The 24,325-nt window shown below is 35.1% G+C and overlaps 1 protein-coding gene across 1 annotated transcript in view; it reads left to right on the forward strand.

Moving 5' to 3' along the window:
* The window catches only part of LOC117325567 (GATOR complex protein NPRL3-like), a 31,030-nt gene extending 11,744 nt beyond the window's left edge, over positions 1-19,286 (forward strand). Inside the window, exons 14-28 of the mRNA XM_033881896.1 lie at positions 2,185-2,259; positions 3,810-3,945; positions 5,327-5,390; positions 5,757-5,807; positions 5,983-6,169; positions 6,447-6,603; positions 6,964-7,039; positions 8,129-8,243; positions 9,225-9,259; positions 9,878-10,034; positions 12,001-12,101; positions 12,237-12,366; positions 14,274-14,475; positions 16,589-16,814; positions 18,959-19,286. Coding sequence (XP_033737787.1) covers positions 2,185-2,259; positions 3,810-3,945; positions 5,327-5,390; positions 5,757-5,807; positions 5,983-6,169; positions 6,447-6,603; positions 6,964-7,039; positions 8,129-8,243; positions 9,225-9,259; positions 9,878-10,034; positions 12,001-12,101; positions 12,237-12,366; positions 14,274-14,475; positions 16,589-16,814; positions 18,959-19,115 — 1,869 coding nt within the window. The 3' untranslated portion in view covers positions 19,116-19,286. The remainder of the gene's footprint in view (positions 1-2,184; positions 2,260-3,809; positions 3,946-5,326; positions 5,391-5,756; positions 5,808-5,982; positions 6,170-6,446; positions 6,604-6,963; positions 7,040-8,128; positions 8,244-9,224; positions 9,260-9,877; positions 10,035-12,000; positions 12,102-12,236; positions 12,367-14,273; positions 14,476-16,588; positions 16,815-18,958) is intronic.
* The last annotated feature ends 5,039 nt before the right edge of the window (positions 19,287-24,325 follow it).

The following is a 24,325-nucleotide window of genomic DNA, read 5'->3' on the forward strand; positions in this document are numbered from 1 at the left end:
TGTTATAATCTTGATGTTACAATCTTGATGTTATAATCTTGATGTTACAATCTTGATGTTACAATCTTGATGTTATAATCTTGATGTTATAATCTTGATGTTATAATCGTTATAATCTTGATGTTACAATCTTGATGTTATAATCTTGATGTTATAATCGTTATAATCTTGATGTTACAATCTTGATGTTATAATCTTGATGTTATAATCGTTATAATCTTGATGTTACAATCTTGATGTTATAATCTTGATGTTACAATCTTGATGTTATAATCTTGATGTTACAATCTTGATGTTACGATCTTGATGAAACAATCTTGATGTTATAATATTGATGTTACAATCTTGATGTTACATTCTTGATGTTACAATCTTGATGTTATAATCTTGATGTTACAATCTTGATGTTATAATCTTGATGTTACAATCTTGATGTTACAATCTTGATGTTATAATCTTGATGTTACAATCTTGATGTTACGATCTTGATGAAACAATCTTGATGTTATAATATTGATGTTACAATCTTGATGTTACAATCTTGATGTTATAATCTTGATGTTACAATCTTGATGTTACAATCTTGATGTTATAATCTTGATGTTACAATCTTGATGTTACAATCTTGATGTTATAATATTGATGTTATAATCTTGATGTTATAATATTGATGTTATAATCTTGATGTTACAATCTTGATGTTATAATATTGATGTTATAATCTTGATGTTACAATCTTGATGTTACAATCTTGATGTTATAATATTGATGTTATAATCTTGATGTTACAATCTTGATGTTTCAATCTTGATGTTATAATCTTGATGTTATAATCTTGATGTTTTAATCTTGATGTTATAATCTTGATGTTATAATATTGATGTTATAATCTTGATGTTATAATATTGATGTTATAATCTTGATGTTATAATATTGATGTTATAATCTTGATGTTACAATCTTGATGTTACAATCTTGATGTTATAATATTGATGTTATAATCTTGATGTTACAATCTTGATGTTTCAATCTTGATGTTACAATCTTGATGTTTCAATCTTGATGTTATAATCTTGATGTTACAATCTTGATGTTACAATCTTGATGTTTTAATCTTGATGTTATAATCTTGATGTAATTATAATCTTGATGTTACAATCTTGATGTTATAATCTTGATGTTACAATCTTGATGTTATAATATTGATGTTACAATCTTGATGTTACAATCTTGATGTTATAATCTTGATGTTTTGATCTTGATGTTACAATCTTGATGTTTTAATCTTGATGTTACAATCTTGATTACAATCTTGATGTTATAATCTTGATGTTTTAATCTTGATGTTACAATATTGATGTTTCAATCTTGATGTTACAATCTTGATGTTACATTCTTGATGTTACAATATTGATGTTACAATCTGGATGTTTCAATGTTGATGTTACAATCTTGGTGTTATAATCTTGATGTTTCAATATTGATGTTACAATCTTGATGTTTCAATCTTGATGTTACAATCTTGATGTTTCAATCTTGATTTGATGTTACAATTTAGTACACTTAACTCCTTTGTATATGTACACTTCATTGGTCATTTGTCTGATGAAGCTGACAGAATGTAGTCAATCTAAAGCTGCACATGATATCCAGTATTAGTTGTAATCTTACCAACCTGAAAAAATGTTCATACAATAACTGGTTGGTGAATTGGTCATTTTGAGTCGTAACAAATTAAACAACTCAAGGTGTAAAATAAGGCAATAAGCTTTAAGTAAAAAGTAATACAAAGAATTACGGTAGTTGTGCTTTTTTGCAGATATGTAAGGAAGTCATATGAGAAACTGTGGGTTAAATGTTACATTTGTGACTATGATGGGATAAATTCAGTTTTGGATGTAATTTGTGAATTTTGTTTCCAAAATACAAAAAAGGTAATATTTTACTTAGAATGATCTTTGGAATAATTTCATATTCTTAAGAAATTAAGAAGAATTTGATTATAATGATGATTGACAAAGATGATAAAAATGATGGTGATTACTGATATATTAATGTCACTATTTGACAGCAGAATAAATGTTTGTGTGCGTGCATGAAATAAAAATAAAATCAAAAACATTTTAAGTCGTATTTCTAGGACAGTTGATAAAATATTTTTCAGTTGTATTGTTGTATTTTCAGGGAACGAGTGTCAAATACAGCCCACAACGTGTTGGCTTGAACCACCTTATGAACCATGATGATGTCATTCAGATTGTGAAAAAGTAACACTCATCGTTCTGGATCCTGAAAATGACCCATTGACACTGTGATTGACTGCTCTGACGCGAATAGCTGTGACTTTAGTGGCTGTTACCACCTGACAATGAACATGGACAGATTGAAAGTTTCATCAAAACCATCGTGTATGGATATCGTCACTGAGATACAATAAATATGCCATCGTGTATAGATATCGTCACTGAGATACAATAAATATGCCATCGTGTATGGATACTTTAACAGAGATTTGATAAATACCATTACTGAAAGTGCTATAATGATAACAATCGAAACTTTAAAATTAATTGGAAGATGTGGTTTGTGATATTTTTATTCTAATCTGGTGAATTATCATGTAACCATGCTGTCTGCTTTTTTCTGTGTGAGAGAGACTGTGCTGATTTGTTAACTACATTATAATTTCAATAAATGTTTACATGCATTACAATCTTATTCAGTGTTGATTCATTTACTATGAGATAAATCAGGCATTTTGTAATCCATCTCCGAGTCGGCTTACGTTTCCCAGAGAATAATGTAGATAATGCTTTGTTATATAACAAGAGACAGTTATTAGCTCTGTTTTTAAACCAAGTCTGGCTTGCATTGAAATTTATTTTCTTTTTAAAAACTTTGTTCAATACATGATGAATTCTTGTGGATATATCTGTGTTTTATATGATTTATGCCACATACACAACATTACAAATTGACATACAGACGGATGGCCATTTTATCAAGGATTGTGTTCCATGGCAAGAACAATTGTTATATGACTGCAGTGGAACAAAAGTATCAAATCAGTTTCTACAAGCACACTGGGGATCCAAACATTTTTTTACAGAATTTATGAAAAACATAAGTATATTTTGTGGAATTTCTAAAAGAAAATAGCGGCATTATTCACTTAACATGTTTTCTGGGGCTATGGTTGGGCAGAGGCTAGAAATTGTTTTTGTTTTTTTCTGCTGACTTTATAGACCATTCGCTTTAACAAACAAGAGGTTGAGGTGAAAATGAAACGCAAACAAAAAAAGAATAGACAAGTATCGGGGATGTATATCATACACGTCTACCACACATGTCTTCACAAAATAAATTCACAGCCAAGTCACATAATATAATATGATGAATTAATAGATTCATCTACATCAACTGTTCGTTAGGTATATTTTCAAGAGCCGATGATATGCAAAGTTGTGCAGAGTCAGTAGTTCAAATCAAGAAGAAAACATGGAAACAATGTAGGATCAATACAACCAATGATAATCAAATAAAAATGATAGGCCTAAAATACAGTAGTACAAATAAACAGTACAGTATATTTTTACTGATTGCACATAACATACTGTTAAATATTATTTTTGTTTGAGGTTGTCAATTATTTATCCGTACCAGCGAACTAGATTGAAACAAGACTGATCATTGGGTTGTTTTTTTTTCCCATGTCATTTGAAAACATCAAAAGCATCAATAAACGGTCAAAGGGGAAGTAACTCGTTATCTGTTTATCAGAGTAGTCTCCCTTGGTCATCGACAGCAAGGAAAAGATGGTGACAACTGCGAGCGACAAAAGACTGAATCCTGTCGCTGTGCTGCTCGTCACGTCTGGTACACGGGGTGACAGACTTCTGTATAAATATCCTGTAGAACCAGACGTACCGACAGACGGAGATAAGTGTAAGAGTCGTCTACTCGTCCGTCACATCACCTCATCAATGTTGTAGCTTGAACACTGCAGACTGAGATAGACTCCGGCGATTTTCTTGTCATCTTTAAAACGATATTATCCCATGCGCAACCCGCAAATGAACTCTTCGATAAGCAAAAACGATCCCAAAGCATAATGTCTATTTGACAGCATGTAATCTGTTCCGACCATGGCTTAAATGTAGGGGGCAGATGACTTGACCAGGTCACAGGGGCTAGCAACGATTAGAATAAGAACAAGGAAAATAGTAAGAGCACACGTTAGGTCTATGTCGTTGCAAACACTTTATATGATCAGGTTACTGTATTTTTCTTACAAATTATAACATCGGTACACAGATGTTTACTAGACACATTGTCAGTACTCTCGATTCATATCCAGATATTTATCCTTTTACTTTATATTTTGATTTAGTCAAAATGAACGAGGTATTGAGTAAGAAAGTATTATGCGCCCCAATATTGTACTTCTTACACATTTCTGTGAGTAATGTCGCAGACAAATATTTTAACATTTTTTACATCAATACGTATAACACCAACATGGTCATGATACAGAGGATACCCACATGTACATCATTACTCCTATAACATAAGAGGCCGCTGGTCGGCTCTTTTTTTATCAGATATGACTTTGCCGACACGGCGCCTGTCAAAAGTATCTTGCCGTGTAAAATCTCTAACATTGTTGGAGTAGTATATCATGAGTATTAGATTCTGTTTATTATATAACACGAGAAACATGCTTACAAATGTAACTTCAATGCTTTTCTTCTATTGTAGCATTATAAGTATGACGGACGATAGACATTATACATATGCCATATTGTTTTAATGTTGATATTATAAAATTAAGATATCACAACATATATAGAGTCTAGAGGGTGTGAGTTTCAAGTCTGATGAAAAGCTAATCCGAAGGGTTCTGATGTTAATATCGCCAAAAGCTGATAGTAATATGCTTACATAGTAAGATCGTCAGAAAATTCGGACTAATGAAAAGCATGCTTTGAGACTTTTGGAAAAATTAATACAACAAAACACATTAAGCTGTTGTTCATTCTGTTGACTTATTGGATTTTTGAAAAATAAGGATGTTATGATAAATATTGATAACTTACATCTTGCAGTAAAACAATTAGTCCAAATCCCTCCTTATACATGGACTTTCCACAAATTCCCAACCCACATTTCCTATTATGATACATGCCAACTGCAGGTTGGGAATTTGTGCAAATTCCCTGTGCTCCTTAAAGTGATAGGGATAGTTGGTGGCCTGGGTATGCATGAAAACTTAATGTAAATTATGTATATCGCTTCAATACCCTATTGTAGTGTTGTACTTTTTCAGCCAAACCCTACAGTGTCAAGAATCCTTATGCTGTGAAAATAAGTGAAAACCTTCAGGCATGCAAGTATGTAATACCATTCTCCTACCATGATGTTTGTTCAGGTTCTGAATTTGTTTATAACTTTAAATAATTAATTATTTGTAAGCTTTAACAAATGTTGGCATTGGATTGCCTACTCTTGATTTTTAAGTGGAACTATAGGCCTACACTGGACTCTAATGTACGTATTGTTTGCCATTTTGTTCATTAAATAGAAATCTTGCTTGTTATATCTGCCATAGTCAAACCTGTCACAAAGGCAAAGACTTGATCCTAGTAGTTTAAAAGCAAGACTTTTTGTCAATAGCCCATGATAGAGAATTTAAAAAAAATTACCTGTCTCTAGTAAAAATACTGTAAACACAGATATTTTATAATTTTTTTTCTTAGGAGCCAAAGACCAAGCAGCAAAAAGCATACAAACACACTGGACAATGTCAGGTAAAATACTCATTAAGTCACCTGTATTTATCCAACAATGCATTATAATTTATATTTAGTATTGTTTTTTGTTTAAGTTATTTGTCTGTATGTTTTGTGTTTATTTCTGATACCATTTGAACATTAAAATTCATGCTAACAGTCATTTCTCTAGTTGTAATTTTCTTCTTTTCAGATTCAGTGATCAGATACTTGCCAATCTGTTAGCAGTGAAATCTGACCTCTGTAGCATGAGGTTTAATGTGAAAGTGGATGACATTCACTTCATTGGCTACCCAATGTTATTTGATCCTTGCACAAGTCAGGCCGCAGGAAAATCTTCACATCAGATCATCTCTTTCAGCATAATTCTGGCTCTCAAGGTAATTCAACTGTAACCAATATTCTGACTCTTCAGGTAACTCAACTGGCACGAATATTGTGACTATCAAAGAAACTCAACTGTCGCTAATATTTTGGCTATCAAGGTAATAATTGTGTACATTGTAGGCCCACCTAAACTTGTCTGATAAACTGTTTTATTATTGTGTACATTGTAGGCCCACCTAAATTTGTCTGATAAATTGTTGTATTATTGTACATATTGTAGACCCACCTAAATTTATCTGATAAACTGTTGTGTTATTGTGTATTTTGTAGGCCCACCTAAATTTGTCTGTGATAAACTGTTACCATGACCTGATGAAACAGCTCACTGTAGCCGTGCATTATGAAGAACGACGGAGACATTATCTATCCCAACAGGCAAAGATCATGCTGAGCGTCCATGACGAGGTGGCTGCCATGCCGGAGGAAGGTTGGCACTCCTTCCAAATGTTCTAAAAACTTTTGTATTTCATTATTGGTATTAGAGGTTTCCAGTGGTTTAACAAATGATGTTGTCAGATTTGATGTGTAGGTGTATTATGACACAAGGAACATCATCCTCTGTAATCACCATTTACTTCTGTGAAGCAGTGTTAGGGATGTAGTCGTCCCTTTTAATTACTTGTTATTCTATTGAAATGAAATATATTAGCAATATAGTACTGATATTAATGTACTACATGGTAATTACATGAACTAATATTTAGGTCAATTTACATGAGTATAACATGTATAAGATATGGTAACAATAGTTCAAAGATCTGAGAAACATCTATGTCTGTTTTTGTAGATTCTATGGAGTCTCCCTTTTCTTTAATCCTGAAGAGGAGTTCACTAGCTCAAGATCTTAAATCTATGTTTGAAAGGTAAATACATTAATCCACCAAACATTGTTTCAAATGAAATTAAGATTTAATTCATAGGAGAATCAGAAAAGAATTTCCAGTTGTACATGTTTTAGAAAATGTATATTGACATGTTTCATGTAAAAAAAAAAATTATAATAGAAGCACTTTCTTTTCATTATATGGTGACAAACTCACATATCTATACATGTATATCCTTGTAGTTATGGTGAAAGTCACATACATGTATATACAGTGTATATATATATACTTGTACATATGGTGACAAACTTACATATCTACCAGTATATAAAACTTAATTTGGGAGCTTTTGAAAACGTCTGTTTCCTTTGTCAAGCAAAGGGGTATATCTATGTGATTCCTGACATACAGCATATGTACTATTGAGAGAATTAGGGGTATATCTATGTGATAACTGACATACACCATTTACTGATGAGGGAATTAGGGGTATATCTATGTGATAACTGACATACACCATTTACTGATGAGGGAATTAGGGGTATATCTATGTGATTCCTGACATACACCATTTACTGATGAGGGAATTAGGGGTATATCTATGTGATTCCTGACATACACCATTTACTGATGAGGGAATTAGGGGTATATCTATGTGATTTCTGACATACACCATTTACTGATGAGGGAATTAGAGGTATATCTATGTGATTCCTGACATACACCATTTACTGATGAGAGAATTAGTGGTGTATCTTCATCTATGTGATAACTGACATACACCATTTACTTTTAATTGAATTAGGGGTATATCTATGTAATTCCTGACATACACCATTTACTGATGAGGGAATAAGGAGTATACCTGTAACAGAGTGATAATTAATCAAATTGAAATCAATGCCTTTGCTGGGGTTCGAACCTAGGACCACTGGATTACAAGTCTGATGCCCAACTGTTTGAGCTAAAGAGAAATTCTCTCTAGCTGAATGTTGTATTGTAGCTAATATTGACCAGGGTTACATATCTGTGTGAGGCCTTGCTTCCATTGCTTTTATTTTACAATTTGTGTGCCATTACTTATGCTCTCTCTTAAATCTGCCTTTCCATTTTCTATTTCGTCTACAGTTTGTGTGATAATGGTATGGTCAAGCTACTGGTCAATAACTTTATACTTGTGAGCTTCTGTCTCCCTCACAAGATGCATAGACAGCCCTGGGCCTCCAGAAATCTTTTAATTGAGGTGAGTTATTATACACTGTATCAGTAATTTTTACTTACTCAAAATAATGATCGTAATTCTGGAAAACAAATTTGATTGAAAGCCTGGATATCATTGTATGTCATCTAGGACATCAATTATATTATGAATAATAAATGATAACAAAAACTACATTTTTTTATGTGGATCAACCTGCATCAGCCTGCAGGCCACCATTATTGTATGGAATGGCAGCACAGAATATGTTTTAATGCTTAACATGTATTGTGTTTAAGTATGGGGGCCACGGTGGCCAAGTGGTTAAGGTGTCCCGACACGTTAACACTAGCCCTCCACCTCTGGGTTGCGAGTTCGAAACCTACGTGGGGCAGTTGCCAGGTACTGATCGTAGGCCGGTGGTTTTTCTCTGGGTACTCCGGCTTTCCTCCACCTCCAAACCTGGTTAAATGACCCGGGCTGTTAATAGGACATTAAACAAAAACAAACCATTGTTATGTTTGCATGAAAAGTTCTGTCACTTATACAACCATCAATATCTTCCCAAGGCAGTTCAATAGATTTACCATCTCTTCACCTTTTGCTGCCATACAGTATAGACTCTAATTCTTTTTTAAAATAAGTCCTTCATTAATGAAAGCATGATCCTGTAAGTTGAACAGCCATTTTGATGTGAACTGTAGCTGATCCCATGCTTCAATTATGACATCATAACAGACATGCGACAAATGGCATTTACAGTTCTATGAATTACACTTTTTTTTTCGGTTAGTTTATATTGTGGCATTGTTTTGCAACTGTTAAATAAAGCAGTGTTAAAATCACTTGCCATACTGTATAGAGTTATTACCCTTTGTTTGATGCCACACTTGGTGGAAGATTATTTGTAAGACTCTGCCCTTCTATAGATAATGTAAAGCTAGATTGGTTCATTTCGTAGTGCATCAGATACATGTACTAATCGATGTAAAGTTTACCTTATGGTAACCTCAATATGTTTTTCAGCCTGGGAAGATTCAACGGTGCCTGGAGATGTTGAGGTATGTTTTAGAAAGGCCAAAATAAACCATAACCCTTAAAAATACTAATCAGTACTTAAATATGTTAACAAAGGGTGTTTTCAAAGTTCTGTGCATTTTGTAAGTTGCAAGAAAGTGATGAAAAAGTGTTCGTAATTTTCTCCACGAATGTCTGTACAACAATGCATATTTGGGTAGGTATTGGAAACAGTTTTCATAATGCAATACATGCATGCACTATATTCCAAGAAATTTGTTACATAATTGTATTCAAAAGATAATTTGGAGAACATTAGTCCCTCTAGTATGAATCATTAATTGAAAATCATTTGGTATCATTTTGGAAGTTTCTCGGTACTTAGTTAACTGGAAATTTACAACTAAAATTTATAACCCAGAAAAGGATAAAACCTGCATTCTGTACCCCTTTGTAAATCCCCAACAAATATTGGAATGTATCATAACTATAAATTTTCCTATAGAGTACATTTAAATTCCATTCACATAAAATCTTTTTCATTCCAAATCTAAATCCTCAGGTAAACACTATATAGACAGTAATTTCAGATAGGGACTAAACTTATTGACTGCTTTTATTTACTTGTGCAAGTCCTATAAATGCACTTATTCTTACAACAGACCATACCATGGAATTCTTTTGCTGACGGACAAACAAAGCTTGCAGGAGTTCCTTCCCTTAGATGGAACTCAGTCTCTCAATAAACTGATCACGGTTACCAACCCTCTCAAAAGTCTGCAGACCCTGGCTCTGGAGGCTGACCTCAATCTCTCCCAGGTATATATTCATAACAGTCCTACTCTCATTTCACAGACCAATTTCCTTGTTATAACTTGGAGACTAAGGTGATGCTTTTCTATCAGTCACTGTGTTCACATCAATATTATAACAAATTGCATTCAGTTTAGTTTCTCTGAAAGTATTATGCAACATATACCTAAACCTAGTGAGATCATAATTATGGTGTACAATTAAAATAACAACAAAAATAAAGAATTGTGCAGTGGAACTGGACTGAGGTGAAAGTCGGTGCGTAGATGGTTAGAATGTCTGGTTGGGTCATTAAACAGGTGATTTTAATTTGGGTTCGTCTATCCATCCATCTGTCCCTCTGCCAAACCTCTTTTCCGTGCAATAACTGCAGCAAGTATTCACAGATTTCCTTCAAACTTGGTAACAAGGTTAAATATCTTAATTGCTTGGCCAATGTCAATTGCTACTTTTGCCCGACTTTATTTGACAGAGTAATAGAGTAACAGATTAATTAAAAGTGTCTTTTTCACCAGTTTCTGTGCAATTACTGCAACAAATGTTAATGGATTATTTTCAAACTTAGTAAGGTGGTAAAACCAAGATTGATTGCTACTTTTGCCGGACTATATTTGACGGAGTTATTCTCCGCTGATAAACTAACACAGTTGTTAACAGATTTCTTCAAACTTGATAACAAGGTAAAAAGCCTTAAAGGGCTACACCAAGTTCCATTGAGTTATACCCCCTTGATTAACGAAAATGTTTGTGTTCTGCTGTTTCCATGCTATAACCTCCACAATTATTATCCAATTACCATCAAACATAGTAACAAGAGTTATCGTCCCTTGATTTATATAAAGCATTGCCATTAAATAACAATCCTAAATATTTTCTGAAAGTCTTCAAACTTAGGAACTGGATTCAATGTATTACGGGTTCGGTAATGGCAGATGAGAAGAGACGTCTTGCAGAATCAGTTTACTTTATCCTGTAATACTTGTTCAATAAAACATCTAACTTCTGTATAAGGCTTTACTTTTTCTTTGAATTTCAGTAGATTGCAGTACATTATGGTTCAACTGAATTTATCATTCAAGCTATGATGACATGTTTATTCCTAACCTCAAAAATGTTTACCTACAATATTTGACAGGAAAGCGGGGGATCTACAAATTTGCTTCTATCCCATTATCCCACCACGAAATACCATGGAAGGTGGTATAGGGTCTTTTAATTGTCTTAGGGGTGAAAGATTTGTTGGAGGAAAGACTGTAGTAAAACTGGACTAAGCTTAACATCGTTGGCCAGTTAGCTTAAATGATGACAGCATCTGTCTAGAGTTCCGAGGTCCTGAGTTCGAGGCCTGGTCTGGTTGTTCCATTTTTCCTGTTCTGTTACAGTTGCAATACTTTGAGCCAATCATTTGGCTTGAGTATACTTAAAAAAAAATTTGGGATATTGAGAATTGGTCATAACCTCAAAAGTTGGGGTCTCCAGCAATAAGTTAATTTTCCATAGGGGTCGGCCTAAAGAATTTTTTACACTTGGAAACCACTAACCAATGCATTGCTTTGTGCCATCAAAGTTGGTCCCCTTGGCTATACAATTAACCTAAATCAATGGATGATGCACTTGCCTAATTAACTAGGTATATAACTTAATTACTAAACTAACAATGCAGATTGTCACAAAACAGATACAAATTAGTTATTCATTGACTCTGTCCTATAAAATGTCGGTAAAGTCAGGTTTCACTGTAAAATTTTCTGTGAACCAACCCTTTCCTGATATCTGTTGAATAAAAAGACCTAAATTTACTTCTATTATATGCTTGAGTATGTATTTCTTTGAAACCTTTCATCATTGCTTTAGCTGTCAAGTATATAATACAGGTTTGAGCTGAAATCTAATTACAACTGAGTGAAGAATTTATCCCATCACATTTCCTTGGATATTTGACTTACTCAGGTATTTATTTTATTTATTAAAGGTGTTCCAGATGGTCAGTCATCTGGTGTACTGGGCCAAGGCAACGGTGATCTTCCCTGTATGTGGTACCAACATCTATGTCCTATCTCCTGCGGTTGTCTTGTAAGTTTATCTTCAAGGTGAAGTCAACTTCCTGTCTTTTATAATAACTTGTAAACACAATTATGAAGTATGTATGAACTATTTCAGTAAGAAAATTAAACAAATCAATTATTGTACTTTATTTTACTATTTCAGAAACTCGAGTTTGAATGAAAGATTTACTGCAACATTTCAAGATAGATCACTGCCCGTTGAATTGTCAAAGTTCTCCTATCCAGTACAACTGAGAGATACTAGAGATATATTGGATCATCCAAAAAACCAGGTAAAACCTCTTCTCCTGTGAAATAATCAGTCAGGACTGCTAGGAGTGGATTCAAAACATGGGAACACTTGCTATCCACGTTTAGATTATTCTTAGCACTGTGGAGGCATGGTGGTCTAGTGGTAGGATGCCGAGATACATGACAGAATGGTCACTAGTTTGTGTCCTAGCATGGGCACAGTGTTGTATCCTGGAACAAGATACTTCACTCTGTTGTGTTCAAGTCAACTCTGCTGTAAATGAGTATGTGGTAGGGTAGTGCAAGAAAGGTCATATATGGATGCAGAAATGGCAGCTCCCGCTGTATGCTTCCCATGGAGTGAAGAAATACATTGGCCACCTAACATAGCCAAAATGAGGAATAAAATCCAAAACTATTACAGGCAAAATGAAGGTCCTCCTCCGCAAAGGACTGGGGATTTGGGGCCAAAACGATTTTAGAATCCCACAGCTGATTCGTATTGGAATACCTTAAAAGTCCCTATGGTCCCCAGTGAGGAGTCAAAATTTACCATAATATAGTTAATATAGAAATTGAACATTATTATCTGTTTTTAGGTCATCTGACCCGTCGTCTGCCGTGCGCCGTCCGTAAACTTTTCACATTTCAATCTTCTTCTCAAGTTCCACCAGTGGGATTGAGCTGAAACTTGCCAGAAATGATTCTGAGATGGTCTTGACCAAGTGTTGTTATTTTTCGGGTCGGTCCGAAATCCAAGATGGCCGCCATAGTCGCCATTTTCAAAACACATTTTTAACTTCTTCTCACGTTCCATCAGTGCTATTGAGTTGAAACTTACCAGAAATGATCCTGAGATAATCCTGACCAAGTGTTGTTATTTTTCGGGTCTGTCCAAAATCCAAGATGGCCGCCATGGCCGCCATCTTGAAAAACACATTTTAAACTTCTCCTCCAGTTCCATTGGTGCCATTGAGCTGGAAATTGGTGAGGGTATCAAGGAAGGCGAGCCAACATAGTGTTGTTATTTTTTCGGCCTCGTAAAAACTTTGACATGGCAGCAATGGTGGCCATTTTGTAACATGATTGCGCAATCATGGTTTTCCTGAACAACACCTATTTCAAACTTCTTCTCAAATTCCACTGGTGGGATTCAGCTCTAACTTACCAGGAATGATCCTGAGAAAGTCTTGATCAAGTGTTGTTATTTTTCGGGTTGGTCTAAATTCCAAGATGGCCACCATGGCAAACATTGCCACTATACTCGCTACAGAGAATGCATACTACAATAGTAAAAGGGTCTTTAATTTAGAGTCAGATGACCGTTAAGCCCCTTGGGTCTCTTGTTTTAACATTCACTTAATGGGTTTGTATCATATTGCCTTGTGTCGACTGAATTCCTTGATAGTAAAATGGGGAAAGGGCCATACACTGTCACTAGGATGTGTATAAGGGATATCGATGATACAAATGGGGAAAGGGCCATACACTGTCACTAGGATGTGTATAAGGGATGATACAGTGTGTAAAAGGATTAATAGAATCTGGGAGACAAGGATATCTCAGCCCAAGGGGGGTGGGGGGTGGGGGGAGATTCTGCAGTTGCCAATCATGAGGCTTGCCGAGTGCTTGGCAGCTTTAGTATCTTACCTCGAGGATTGATATTCCCCTGTCTGACCCCCAAGGGGGTGAATGATTATTTTTCTCTTACCTTGTTTACCCTCTTATGTATCTAATATGAACATTACATCAATGCAAGGAAATGTCGATGTGACATAATTGAATTGTCGATGTGATGTCATGGTATTGTTGACGTTACAAACTGCAATTGTTGAGAACTTGCAAAGAGCATTTGTAGCTTGTCTTTATTCAAGGGTGAGATAAGAAACTTCTGTCCAGGGTAAGAGAGATCTTTGATGTGTAATCTTTTGGTGTTATTTTGCCACAGGAGGAGAAAGTACAGATAGTGTTTTGGCTGCTGCAGCATAGACTCATCTTTCAGCAACACACATACACATTTTTTGTGCCATCTTTGTCTAGAAGGAAGAAGAAGACTTCAGAGGATGTAAGTCGTATTATGCCAATATTGCCAGAGGAGGAAAGTTTGGCTTTTGAAAACCGGGCATCCAGTATTTCAGATGTGGCATCAGGTATGAATCTTAAGATGTCTGTTCACCTCAAACATCACAGACTTGTCTGATGTTTAATTAATTTGTTGGCAAATGCAGCAATCAATTTCATAGATTTTTCTAAATCTTCATCTGTCTGGATTCACAGTAAAATTTTGTGTTATTGTGATAATGCTGACAGAAACTGTGAAGTTGTAATGGAATATGATGGGCAATATATATATAGATGATTCAGGAACAGAGTAAACATGGACGTTGAAATATATGGTGGTATATAATGTGGCAAATGAATGAAGAGGTGTTACTGTTGGGTGATAATTATGGACATGCAGTGTACCAAGAGTGGTTGGGTGGTACAGTGGTAACAAGCTTGCTTTTCACCTAGGCGACACGGGTTCTATTCCCAAAGTAGACATGAAAAGGTATGGGGTCACCTGCCTGACAATGTGGGTTTCCCTGTTTTCGCAGTTTTTATCAAGGGCTGTTTTATCAAGGTTTGACTATAGAGTGACAAACAATATTTAGCGGGACGTTATCATGAGTGTTGTTATATCATGGTTTTACCGTTATTTTACTGTTTTATTAGCCCAGCATTATCAGATGGTATGTTATTCAAGTCATTCGTTATCCATGGTTTGTTCATCAGTCTGTAAACAATCTTTGTTACCCCTATTCCTTGAGAAGTACTGGAAGGAATTTCTTAAACTCCATAGGTAGGTAACATGTTGAAACTTAGACTGATGGGAAAGCAAAATGGCAGACAGGGGGTTTCAGAGTTGGTTTTAGGCATTTGAAGTTTATTGTGACTATTTTTTGAGAAGCATTTTAAACCTCATATATAGGTTTCGCTTGGTTACTAGTTGTGCCAATTTAATTTTTAGTTTTATCAGGAAATATAAAGGCTGACAGGTGACAATCTTTCATTTGACAGTTGAAGTTTGATACTGCAATTTCTTTAGAAGTATTGGAAGGATTTTTGTCAAACTTCACGGATAGGTTTTTCTTGGCCCCTAGTTGTGCCAATGTTCAATTTTTAGTCTGATCTAGAAAACAAAATGGCTGAGAGTGGCCATCTAGGATTTTCAGCCCACCATCAGTGATATTGCCTAATATTTATACAGTAATATGTTATACGGCTTATGTCATGGCGGGGCGTCCGTCGTCTATCAGTCCGTCGTCCGTCAACATTTGCTTCAAATCGCTACTAGTCAAAAAGTTCTCACTGGATTTCGACCAAATTTGGTCAGATTCATCCTTGGTGGAAGGGGATTAGATTTTGCATAAATGGTGACTCTGACCCCTGAGGGGCCAAAGGGGTGGGACCCAATAGGGGAAATAGAGGTAATTCTTTAAAATCGTCACTTGTCATAAAGTTATGAATGGATTTGAACCCAATTTGGTCAGAAACTTCCTTGGGGGGATGGGAAGAGATTGTGCATAAATGGTGACTCTGACCCCAAGGGGCCAAAGGGTTGGGGCCCCATAGGGGATATAAAGGTACTTTAAATCGCTACTAGTCATTTAAGCATTGAACGGCTTTCAGTTGGCATTCATAGTCAATATGAATGCCAACTGAAAGCCGTTCAATGCTTATATTTACCATCTGCGATTTTGTATTTGTCGTGCGATTTTTTTTTTGAAATTTTCAAATTCAAATTTCAGTTGGCAGTTCATAAGCTGGTGAACTCGCAACTGAATTGGTAGGGTTATATAGTGGCAGTGCCATACAATGGTAAATATAAAGTTATGAATGCATATGGTGAAAACAATCCTTGAGGTCTTTCAGACCCTTAGAGAGTCTGGCCTTCGTTATTTCTTTAAAGCTGTTGGGATCCCCACACTATAACAATATATATATAGCATTGTTTGAGATTGACAAATAAAATGAATTGAACATTATTTTGACATTTGGTCAAATCCATCCAGGTGAGCGATACAAGCCCCATGGGCCTCTTGTTTAAGTTTACATTAAGGTAAAGTTATGATTGTGCTACTGTTCCGTTTTTGGATATTATTTTCTTATGCAAATTCATTATTGGACTACTAATTTGTAAATTATTAAATTGTTATTGCAAAATTAAAATCTTTGTCTTATGAGTATTAGGACATTGTATGTATTGTTTCTATTTTTCAGTCAACAGTGATGAAAGCGTGAGCATAGGGTCAAACTCTATCAATGCAATGTTTTCAAAGTCACCTTCCTCAGAGATAGCTAGTGACAGTTCACAAGTATCAGAGGACATGAGGGCAGGCAATAGAAACAGCCAAGACGGCTTGTCTCACTTATCAAAAGAGGAGCAAGATTGTGTTTTAAGTGTTCCTGCTGCCAAAAATCCAGAGGATTTGAAACTCTTTTCAAGGTAACAGATTTGAAGTATACTGTACTCTTGGGCCTTTCCCACTAAATATGATATACATTGTACATATATTTTATGCATTATGATTGTGATACAGTTTTTGTACTGTTTTGACTGTAAATAGGAAACTGCCACAGCCTTCCCAATCTAATTAAAATTAGACTTGTAATTTCTGCTCCTCTATGATACTCTACGATACACTGCAATACAAGATCTACCCAATACCCCATTGGAGGTCATCTCAGCATGACCTTTGAGCTCAGCCAATCAGCATGGCGCCTATGAAATTGTCGGTGTGATTTCATTCTTTGGAAATATAAATAGTAACATTCACAAGGTATTCCCATGGTCAGTAGTAACGGTAAACAATATGGCTTCCCCCACTCTGGCTCACTGAGAACAATTTATAGTTTAACAAACATGTGATGTCTGTGTGTTTTTTCCTTAATCGTACGAGAGATAGACAGTGAAGGCAACAGTGTTGTTAAAAAAAAAAAATAGTTTGAAAGGGAATAACGTGTACAGTTATGATTTTCGAAATCCAGTTAGCAACACAATCCGCCTTGTCGACTAGATATTGTTTAATCGTTTAATATGGTACTTCTTTCAATGAAACTTCCAGATGATTAGCAACTTCTTTTATTACTGTGGCTATCAAGATAGTGTACCAATAATGTTTGCAAAATTTTGCGTATTTCAAATCAAGTGCTGAATTGAGTCATAAATACTAAGGAGACGCAACCGAAGGCTCCAGTTTTCATTGGCTTATATTTGAAGCTCAAAGGTCATGCTGAGATGACCTCCAACAGGGTATTGTTAGATCTTGTATCACAGTGTATCGTAGAGTATCATAGAGGAGTGGAAATAACAAATCTAATTTTAATCAGATTGCAATCTGTCCATGGATATTTTGTTGTGTAAATATTTTGACAATTTATCAACAGGCCAAAAAATTTGTTTGATGGCGATATTTCAATTTGGCAATACAATGAGTGGTAAAGATTAAGGTGCGTGTTCAAATCGCCTTTTTCTGTCCATAAATAATCCTTGTTATTGCTATATTTGGTAAAGTGCTAAAAGGATTTTTCTCCAATATCATAGGTAGGTTCCACTTGGTCCCTTTTTGTGTATGATCAATTTTTAGACTGATTGGAAAACAAAATGGCTGACAGACGGCCATTTTTTAATTTTGAAGTTTTTTATCACTATTTCTCCTAAATTTCGTAATAAATCTTTCTCAAATTTCAAATTCATGTTTCCCTTTGGTCTCTAGATGAGCATGATTAATTTTTAGATTGAATGGAAAACAAAATGTCTGACAGGAGGCCATTTTCCACTGGGATGAATGGCTACCAATTTTGTTCAAATGACCTTGACCTGCATTCAAGGCCACAGAGATCAAATGTATTTGATTCAGCCAAGAGGCTAGGGCAATGCTTTGTGCAAGGAGTTTGCTTATGTTTGAATGAAGAGGTAATTAGCTTAGCATCCATATAAATAATCTAGATTAACTTTAAAGTTGTCTTTGGGTCTCTTGTTAGTTTGTCTTTTCAGCCTTGCCAGGTTAAAATGTTGATATGATTAAATGGAGAGTGGCACTACCCAATCAGAATCATGTACTTTACGAAGTCCTCCTTTCTTTGTAAGGGATGGATTTGATGAAATTGTAACCATTACCCAGTATATCATATGGGTCTGGAGAGTTAGGTTCCCTAGGAAGTGGAGGGGTGAGGCTGAATAAGGGGAATACAGTATTACAAGCCTAACCCCCACTCCCCCCTCCCAAGAAGAGGAGTGGGGCCCAATAGAGGAATAAGGCTTAATAAGGGAAATATAGAAGTACATGTATACGTTTTAGCAACCCCCCATCACCACCATCACAAGAGGAAAGGGCCCATTAGAGTCAATATTGGCTATTAAATATCTTTCGATGAATCATCCTAAATGTTAATGTAGCTATAGGAAAGTGTTAACTGCCGTGCATGATACTGAAATGCAGATTCTAAAATGGGAAAATATTTGCAGCATATAACTGAAATGAGTGTTTTGCCAAGATTGCCAAAATAGTCAGGTGATTAATGCAGACCCTTTTGGCCTTTTCTAACAGTGATGAGTTACTTAAAATTTTCTGTTGTTTTTATTTGAAGGTTGTGTTCCTACTTCAATGGAAAGCATCATTTAGAAGAAATCATGTACTACGAAAACCTCCATAGAGCCCACTTAGTGACATTATTAGACAAATTTAGAGATGTTCTTATCATGTGCCAATACCAGGACCCTGCCACAGCGCTTGGGGTCAGATGATATTTATCAGGCTCACTTTAAACTTTTTTTATATTAATATTAAAATGAACTTTATGCTATAGAGATTGTTCTGTTTTGATAAAATATAAATTAATACAGTACAATATCAAACAAGAGCTGTTGTAGAACAGCATAGGTCGTCTCGCAAATGTTTGTCAATAAATAAACAAATACATGTATATAAATTTGTATTGTTTTGCATATTGGATAAATAAGAGATATATTGTGTGCTTGACAGAATTGATTTGTGATACTCAACTCTAATTGACAAAATTCATAAATAACTGAAAAATATCTGAAATCTTCAAAAATGCAAAAAATGGTTGAAATCCAAAACATGTCAAAAAGCAGGGTTTTTTTCCAAAAAAAAAAAAAATAATTTTTAGTTTGACTCCAGGAGAGGACAGTAAAACCCCACAGGGAGCCGAAACTTAAATATCAGCACCTTAGTACAATTGTAAAGTGATACGTTATTGGCTTTCCGCACCAAAAACTTAAAAGTTGGGAAACCGACGCTGACGCGACATTAGCTCTCCCTCTTCTTCGAAGAGATGAGCTAAAAACTGAATTTAGACAGAATCCTACCAGCTACATTTCATAAAAGGATAGAAGAAGTCCTAAGAATTTTACAAATGCTTTTGTTTTAAAATTTGTGTCTGAATGTATCCTGCAATAATTATTTCTAAGAACTAAACTGTGTTCTCCAAATCATGAAGTTGTGCAAGTTCTCCACAGGTAAGCCACAATATCAATAACAGGATCATAGCTATAGCTTGTTATTGTGTTTATTCAAGAAGTACTAGAGAAGTCTTTCAAATGCTTAATGAACAGGTTTAATTATAATTCATAATTAATGATAGTTCATAATTGTGTCTTTTTTAAAATGAACAAGCTTAAAGAGGATTTAACATTATATGCCCCTCGGATGCCAAAGTGACATGGATTCTAAAATCAAAAGGCATACAATTTTGAAGTGTAACAAGAATCGCAAAATCACCAATTCTCAAATATCTCCTGAATACCGTATTTGACCTAATAAGGGCGCAGGGCGCGGGTAATTGACAGTGGGGGTGCCCTTATTAAGATAAGTTATTCTGAAGTTTCATGAAACAGACTATACCTTATAGCAGAATACCCAAGGCTGTGGAAACGGTAAAATATTCAGTCATAAACATATTCCAGATGAAGATATCTATTCATTATCATATATTAAGCTTATACATCAACTGAATATTCCTGTAAACTTGTAAACCATGCCAGCTGATCTTTAGACCAGAGAACGTGTGTTCCACCATTTATGTTCAAATGGAACTTTTTGTGTTCTATTTATAGACTCAGGTGATTTCCCAGATCATATCAGACATCGTTTTCTTTGACCTAATAATTGATTTACAATGTCTTTTACTAGCTTTCTGTTCTGAACAAAAGTTAGTTATCAACAAGAATAAAGTCTTTTACTTTATCTTCAAATAAAGATGGTAAGTTATTATTTGTATGTGTGTTTAGTTTCGGGTGCTCTTTGCACTGACATGTCATCTGTAGGAATAGACAAAATGTGGCGAAAACTTGTGTTCCAGTTACTTAATTTGCTGAAGAAAATTGAACATATAAAGTAGCAAAACATTTAACATGAATTATTACTTTTGAACACCATTTTGACACTCCGTCAAAGATTTATTCCTTGAAAAAAAGGTAGGGGCGCCCTTATTAGGGAAGGCACCCTTATTAGGTCAAATACGGTATGTCATTTTTACAAATCACCCTTTCTGAAAAGTGAATACATCAGATTTATTATAGATTTCACTCCAATAGGCTATAAACTACTTTTTTTTAATGAATTGGAGAAGCAATGAAGATTTTATATCAATTTCTCAAAATCTTAAAATACAGCAAAATATTGAAATAGTCCAAATTACCAGCATCCCAAAATTCCAGATCTCTGGTTGCTGGACCATAAATTCTACATTTTGTAAATGAAGCTGTGTTGAGATGTCCACATTGTGAACCAACTACAGTGCCAGATGTTATTTGTAGCACCCTTTAAGTGAACACTTATAGGTTTCAAAAGTTCAAATGGTCACAGGGGCCTGTGCTATGGCCAAAATAAACTTGTCCATCAGAGGTGTATGACTAGGTTCACTTTTAAATCATCCAAAACACTATCAAAACAATATTTGATTAGGTCAAATTAAATTATCTTATTTTTTAAAGAGTACGATTTACTGCATATTGGGTTCATAATGTGCAATAAATCATACTCTTTAGAAAATAAGTTAATTTGACCATATCAAATGCCTTTTTGACTTCAAAGTAATGATATCCAATTGTTACTTGATGTTACTAAAAATATCTGGTAATTTGACCGGTCCCAGATTTTTACCATAAGTTTAGATAATGATCTAAACCATCTAATCACAAAATATTTTTGCTGCACAAGGACCGGAAGTGGGTATATTTCCATAGAAATCTTACATGGCTAAAAATATGACTTAAAAAATTTGACAATTTTTGTCTTTAAAATTAGAATATCCACATCTCTCTATTCTGCAGCTAAGTAAACTCTGATTGCGTTAAAATTAGCATAAAGCAGTGAAAAAAGGCTCAAAGGATTTATTAAGCACAGGAATCGGTAACATAATCATGGCGTCATCTCTTTGTGATGTTACCGGAAACGTCAACCGACGGCGCCATTTTCAATGGGCTAATCTATGCAATTTTAGTGCTTTCATCTATTACCAGATGATCTCTATACAAAACGCTAATGTCAAGTGAGTGTTTTGTCAAGAACTAAACTGAAGATTGCGGAAATGAGTGAATAGTTTTAAAAACTTTTCCATGAGGTAATAATCTAACAAATTGCTGAAGCGTACAGTTCCTATAGGACATTCAACAAAGTTACTACTAAATCTGTGTCAATACCCGCTGTGCTCGACAACCAGTTAATCTGAGACAGAAATTGTGAATATATTAATGAATTGAAAACGTAAAATGTATTGAACAAAAATGTTGTTTCTCACTGAAACTATATTACCGTATCTTAGTAACCAACACTGCCGTAGTTACCAATGTCACAACTTTTATGGTCTTTTTACGGTATATATATATTTCAGCGATTTGTTTGATGTGAATATGCATTGAACAGTTTTTTTTATTGCATTTACGGTTGTATGAAAGCAATGGGATACAGACATATTCAATATATAGTGCATGTCTGTATCCCATTGCGTTCATGCCACAGTAAACACAACAAGAGATCCCAGAGGGATCTTGGCGCCCACCATTGAATGATCTTCATAGGTTCCATGTCAGATTGATCTTTTCTCTACTTTTCCCTTCTTCTAAGTCTTACTAATCTGTGTAAATTCAGAAACAGCCCTCTATAGCTAGTACTTTTCAAACAAGGGGAAGCTATATATAAAATTTAAGATTTAGCGATAATGGCTGTCTGTCGGCCATGTTGTTTTTGGATTGGTCCCAATATGCAAAACTAGGCACTAAGGGGAACATACATATGAAATTTGAGAAAGATCCCTTGAGTGCTTTCTGAGAAATAGCGATAACAAACTTCAATTGTCCAAATCCAAGATGGCTGCCTGTCGGCCATGTTGTTTTCTGATTAGTTTCAAAATGCAATATGCATAACTAGGCACCAAAGGGAACCTACATATGAAATTTGAGAAAGATCCCTTCAGATATGCATAACAAGGCAATAAGAGGAACCTACATATGAAATTTGAGAAAGATCCCTTCAGTACTTTCTGAGATATAGCGATAACAAACTTCAATTGTCAAAATCCAAGATGGCTGCATGTCGGCCATGTTGTTTTCCGATTGGTCTCAAAATGCAATATGCATAACTAGGCACCAAGGGGAACCTACATATGAAATTTGAGAAAGATCCCTTCAGTACTTTCTGAGAAATAGAGATAACAAACTTCAATTGTCAAAATCCAAGATGGCTGCCTGTCGGCCATGTTGTTTTCCGATTGGTCTCAAAATGCAATATGCATAACTAGGCACCAAGTGGAACCTACATATGAAATTTGAGAAAGATCCCTTCAGTGCTTTCTGAGAAATAGCGATAACAAACTTCAATTGTCAAAATCCAAGATGGCTGCCTGTCGGCCATGTTGTTTTCTGATTGGTCTCAAAATGCAATATGCGTAACTAGGTACCAAGTGGAACCTAAATATGAAATTTGAGAGAGATCCCTTCAGTACTTTCTGAGAAATAGCGATAACAAACTTCAATTGTCAAAATCCAAGATGGCTGCCTGTCGGCCATGTTGTTTTCTGATTGGTCTCAAAATGCAATATGCATAACTAAGCACCAAGAGGAACCTACATATGAAATTTGAGAAAGATCCCTTCATTACTTTCTGAGAAATAGCGATAACAAACTTCAATTGTCAAAATCCAAGATGGCTGCCTGTCGGCCATGTTGTTTTCCGATTTGTCTCAAAATGCAATATGCATAACAAGGCACAAAGGGGAACCTACATATGAAATTTGAGAAAGATCCCTTCAGTACTTTCTGAGAAATAGCGATAACAAACTTCAATTGTCAAAATCCAAGATGGCTGCCTGTCGGCCATGTTGTTTTCCGATTGGTCTCAAAATGCAATATGCATAACTAGGCACCAAGGGGAACCTACATATGAAATTTGAGAAAGATCCCTTCAGTACTTTCTGAGGATTAGCGATAACAAGAATTGTTTACGGACGGACGGAGGGACGGACGGACGGACGGACGGACGACGGACCACGGACGCAGGGCGATTTGAATAGCCCACCATCTGATGATGGTGGGCTAATAAAAACATCGTTCAATCCCTGTTTTTTATATATATTCATTGCGTATATTTTCTGTACATATTTTGGTTCATAATTTGCAGTAAATCATACTCCTTAGAAAATAAAATCATTAGACCACATAAGATAATCTTTTGATAGTTTTGGATGAAAAACTTAATCCCCTGCTGTACACCTCTAGTGGGCAACTTTATTTTGACCATAGCATATGTACAGGCCCCTAGGACCTTTCAAATTTTAAAAATCTATTTAAAGTGTTCACTCTAAGGGTGCTACAGATAACATCTGGTTTTGGTCAAATTGGTTGGTGGGCAAAATTGTAATGTTCATGAAAGTGGTCCTTTGGAAATGTTGATGTCAGAAAAGTAACACAGTCAGGGTCATTTATCAGGATAGGCC

Source organism: Pecten maximus, chromosome 1 (assembly GCF_902652985.1).
Source record: "Pecten maximus chromosome 1, xPecMax1.1, whole genome shotgun sequence".
Lineage (NCBI taxonomy): Eukaryota > Metazoa > Mollusca > Bivalvia > Pectinida > Pectinidae > Pecten > Pecten maximus.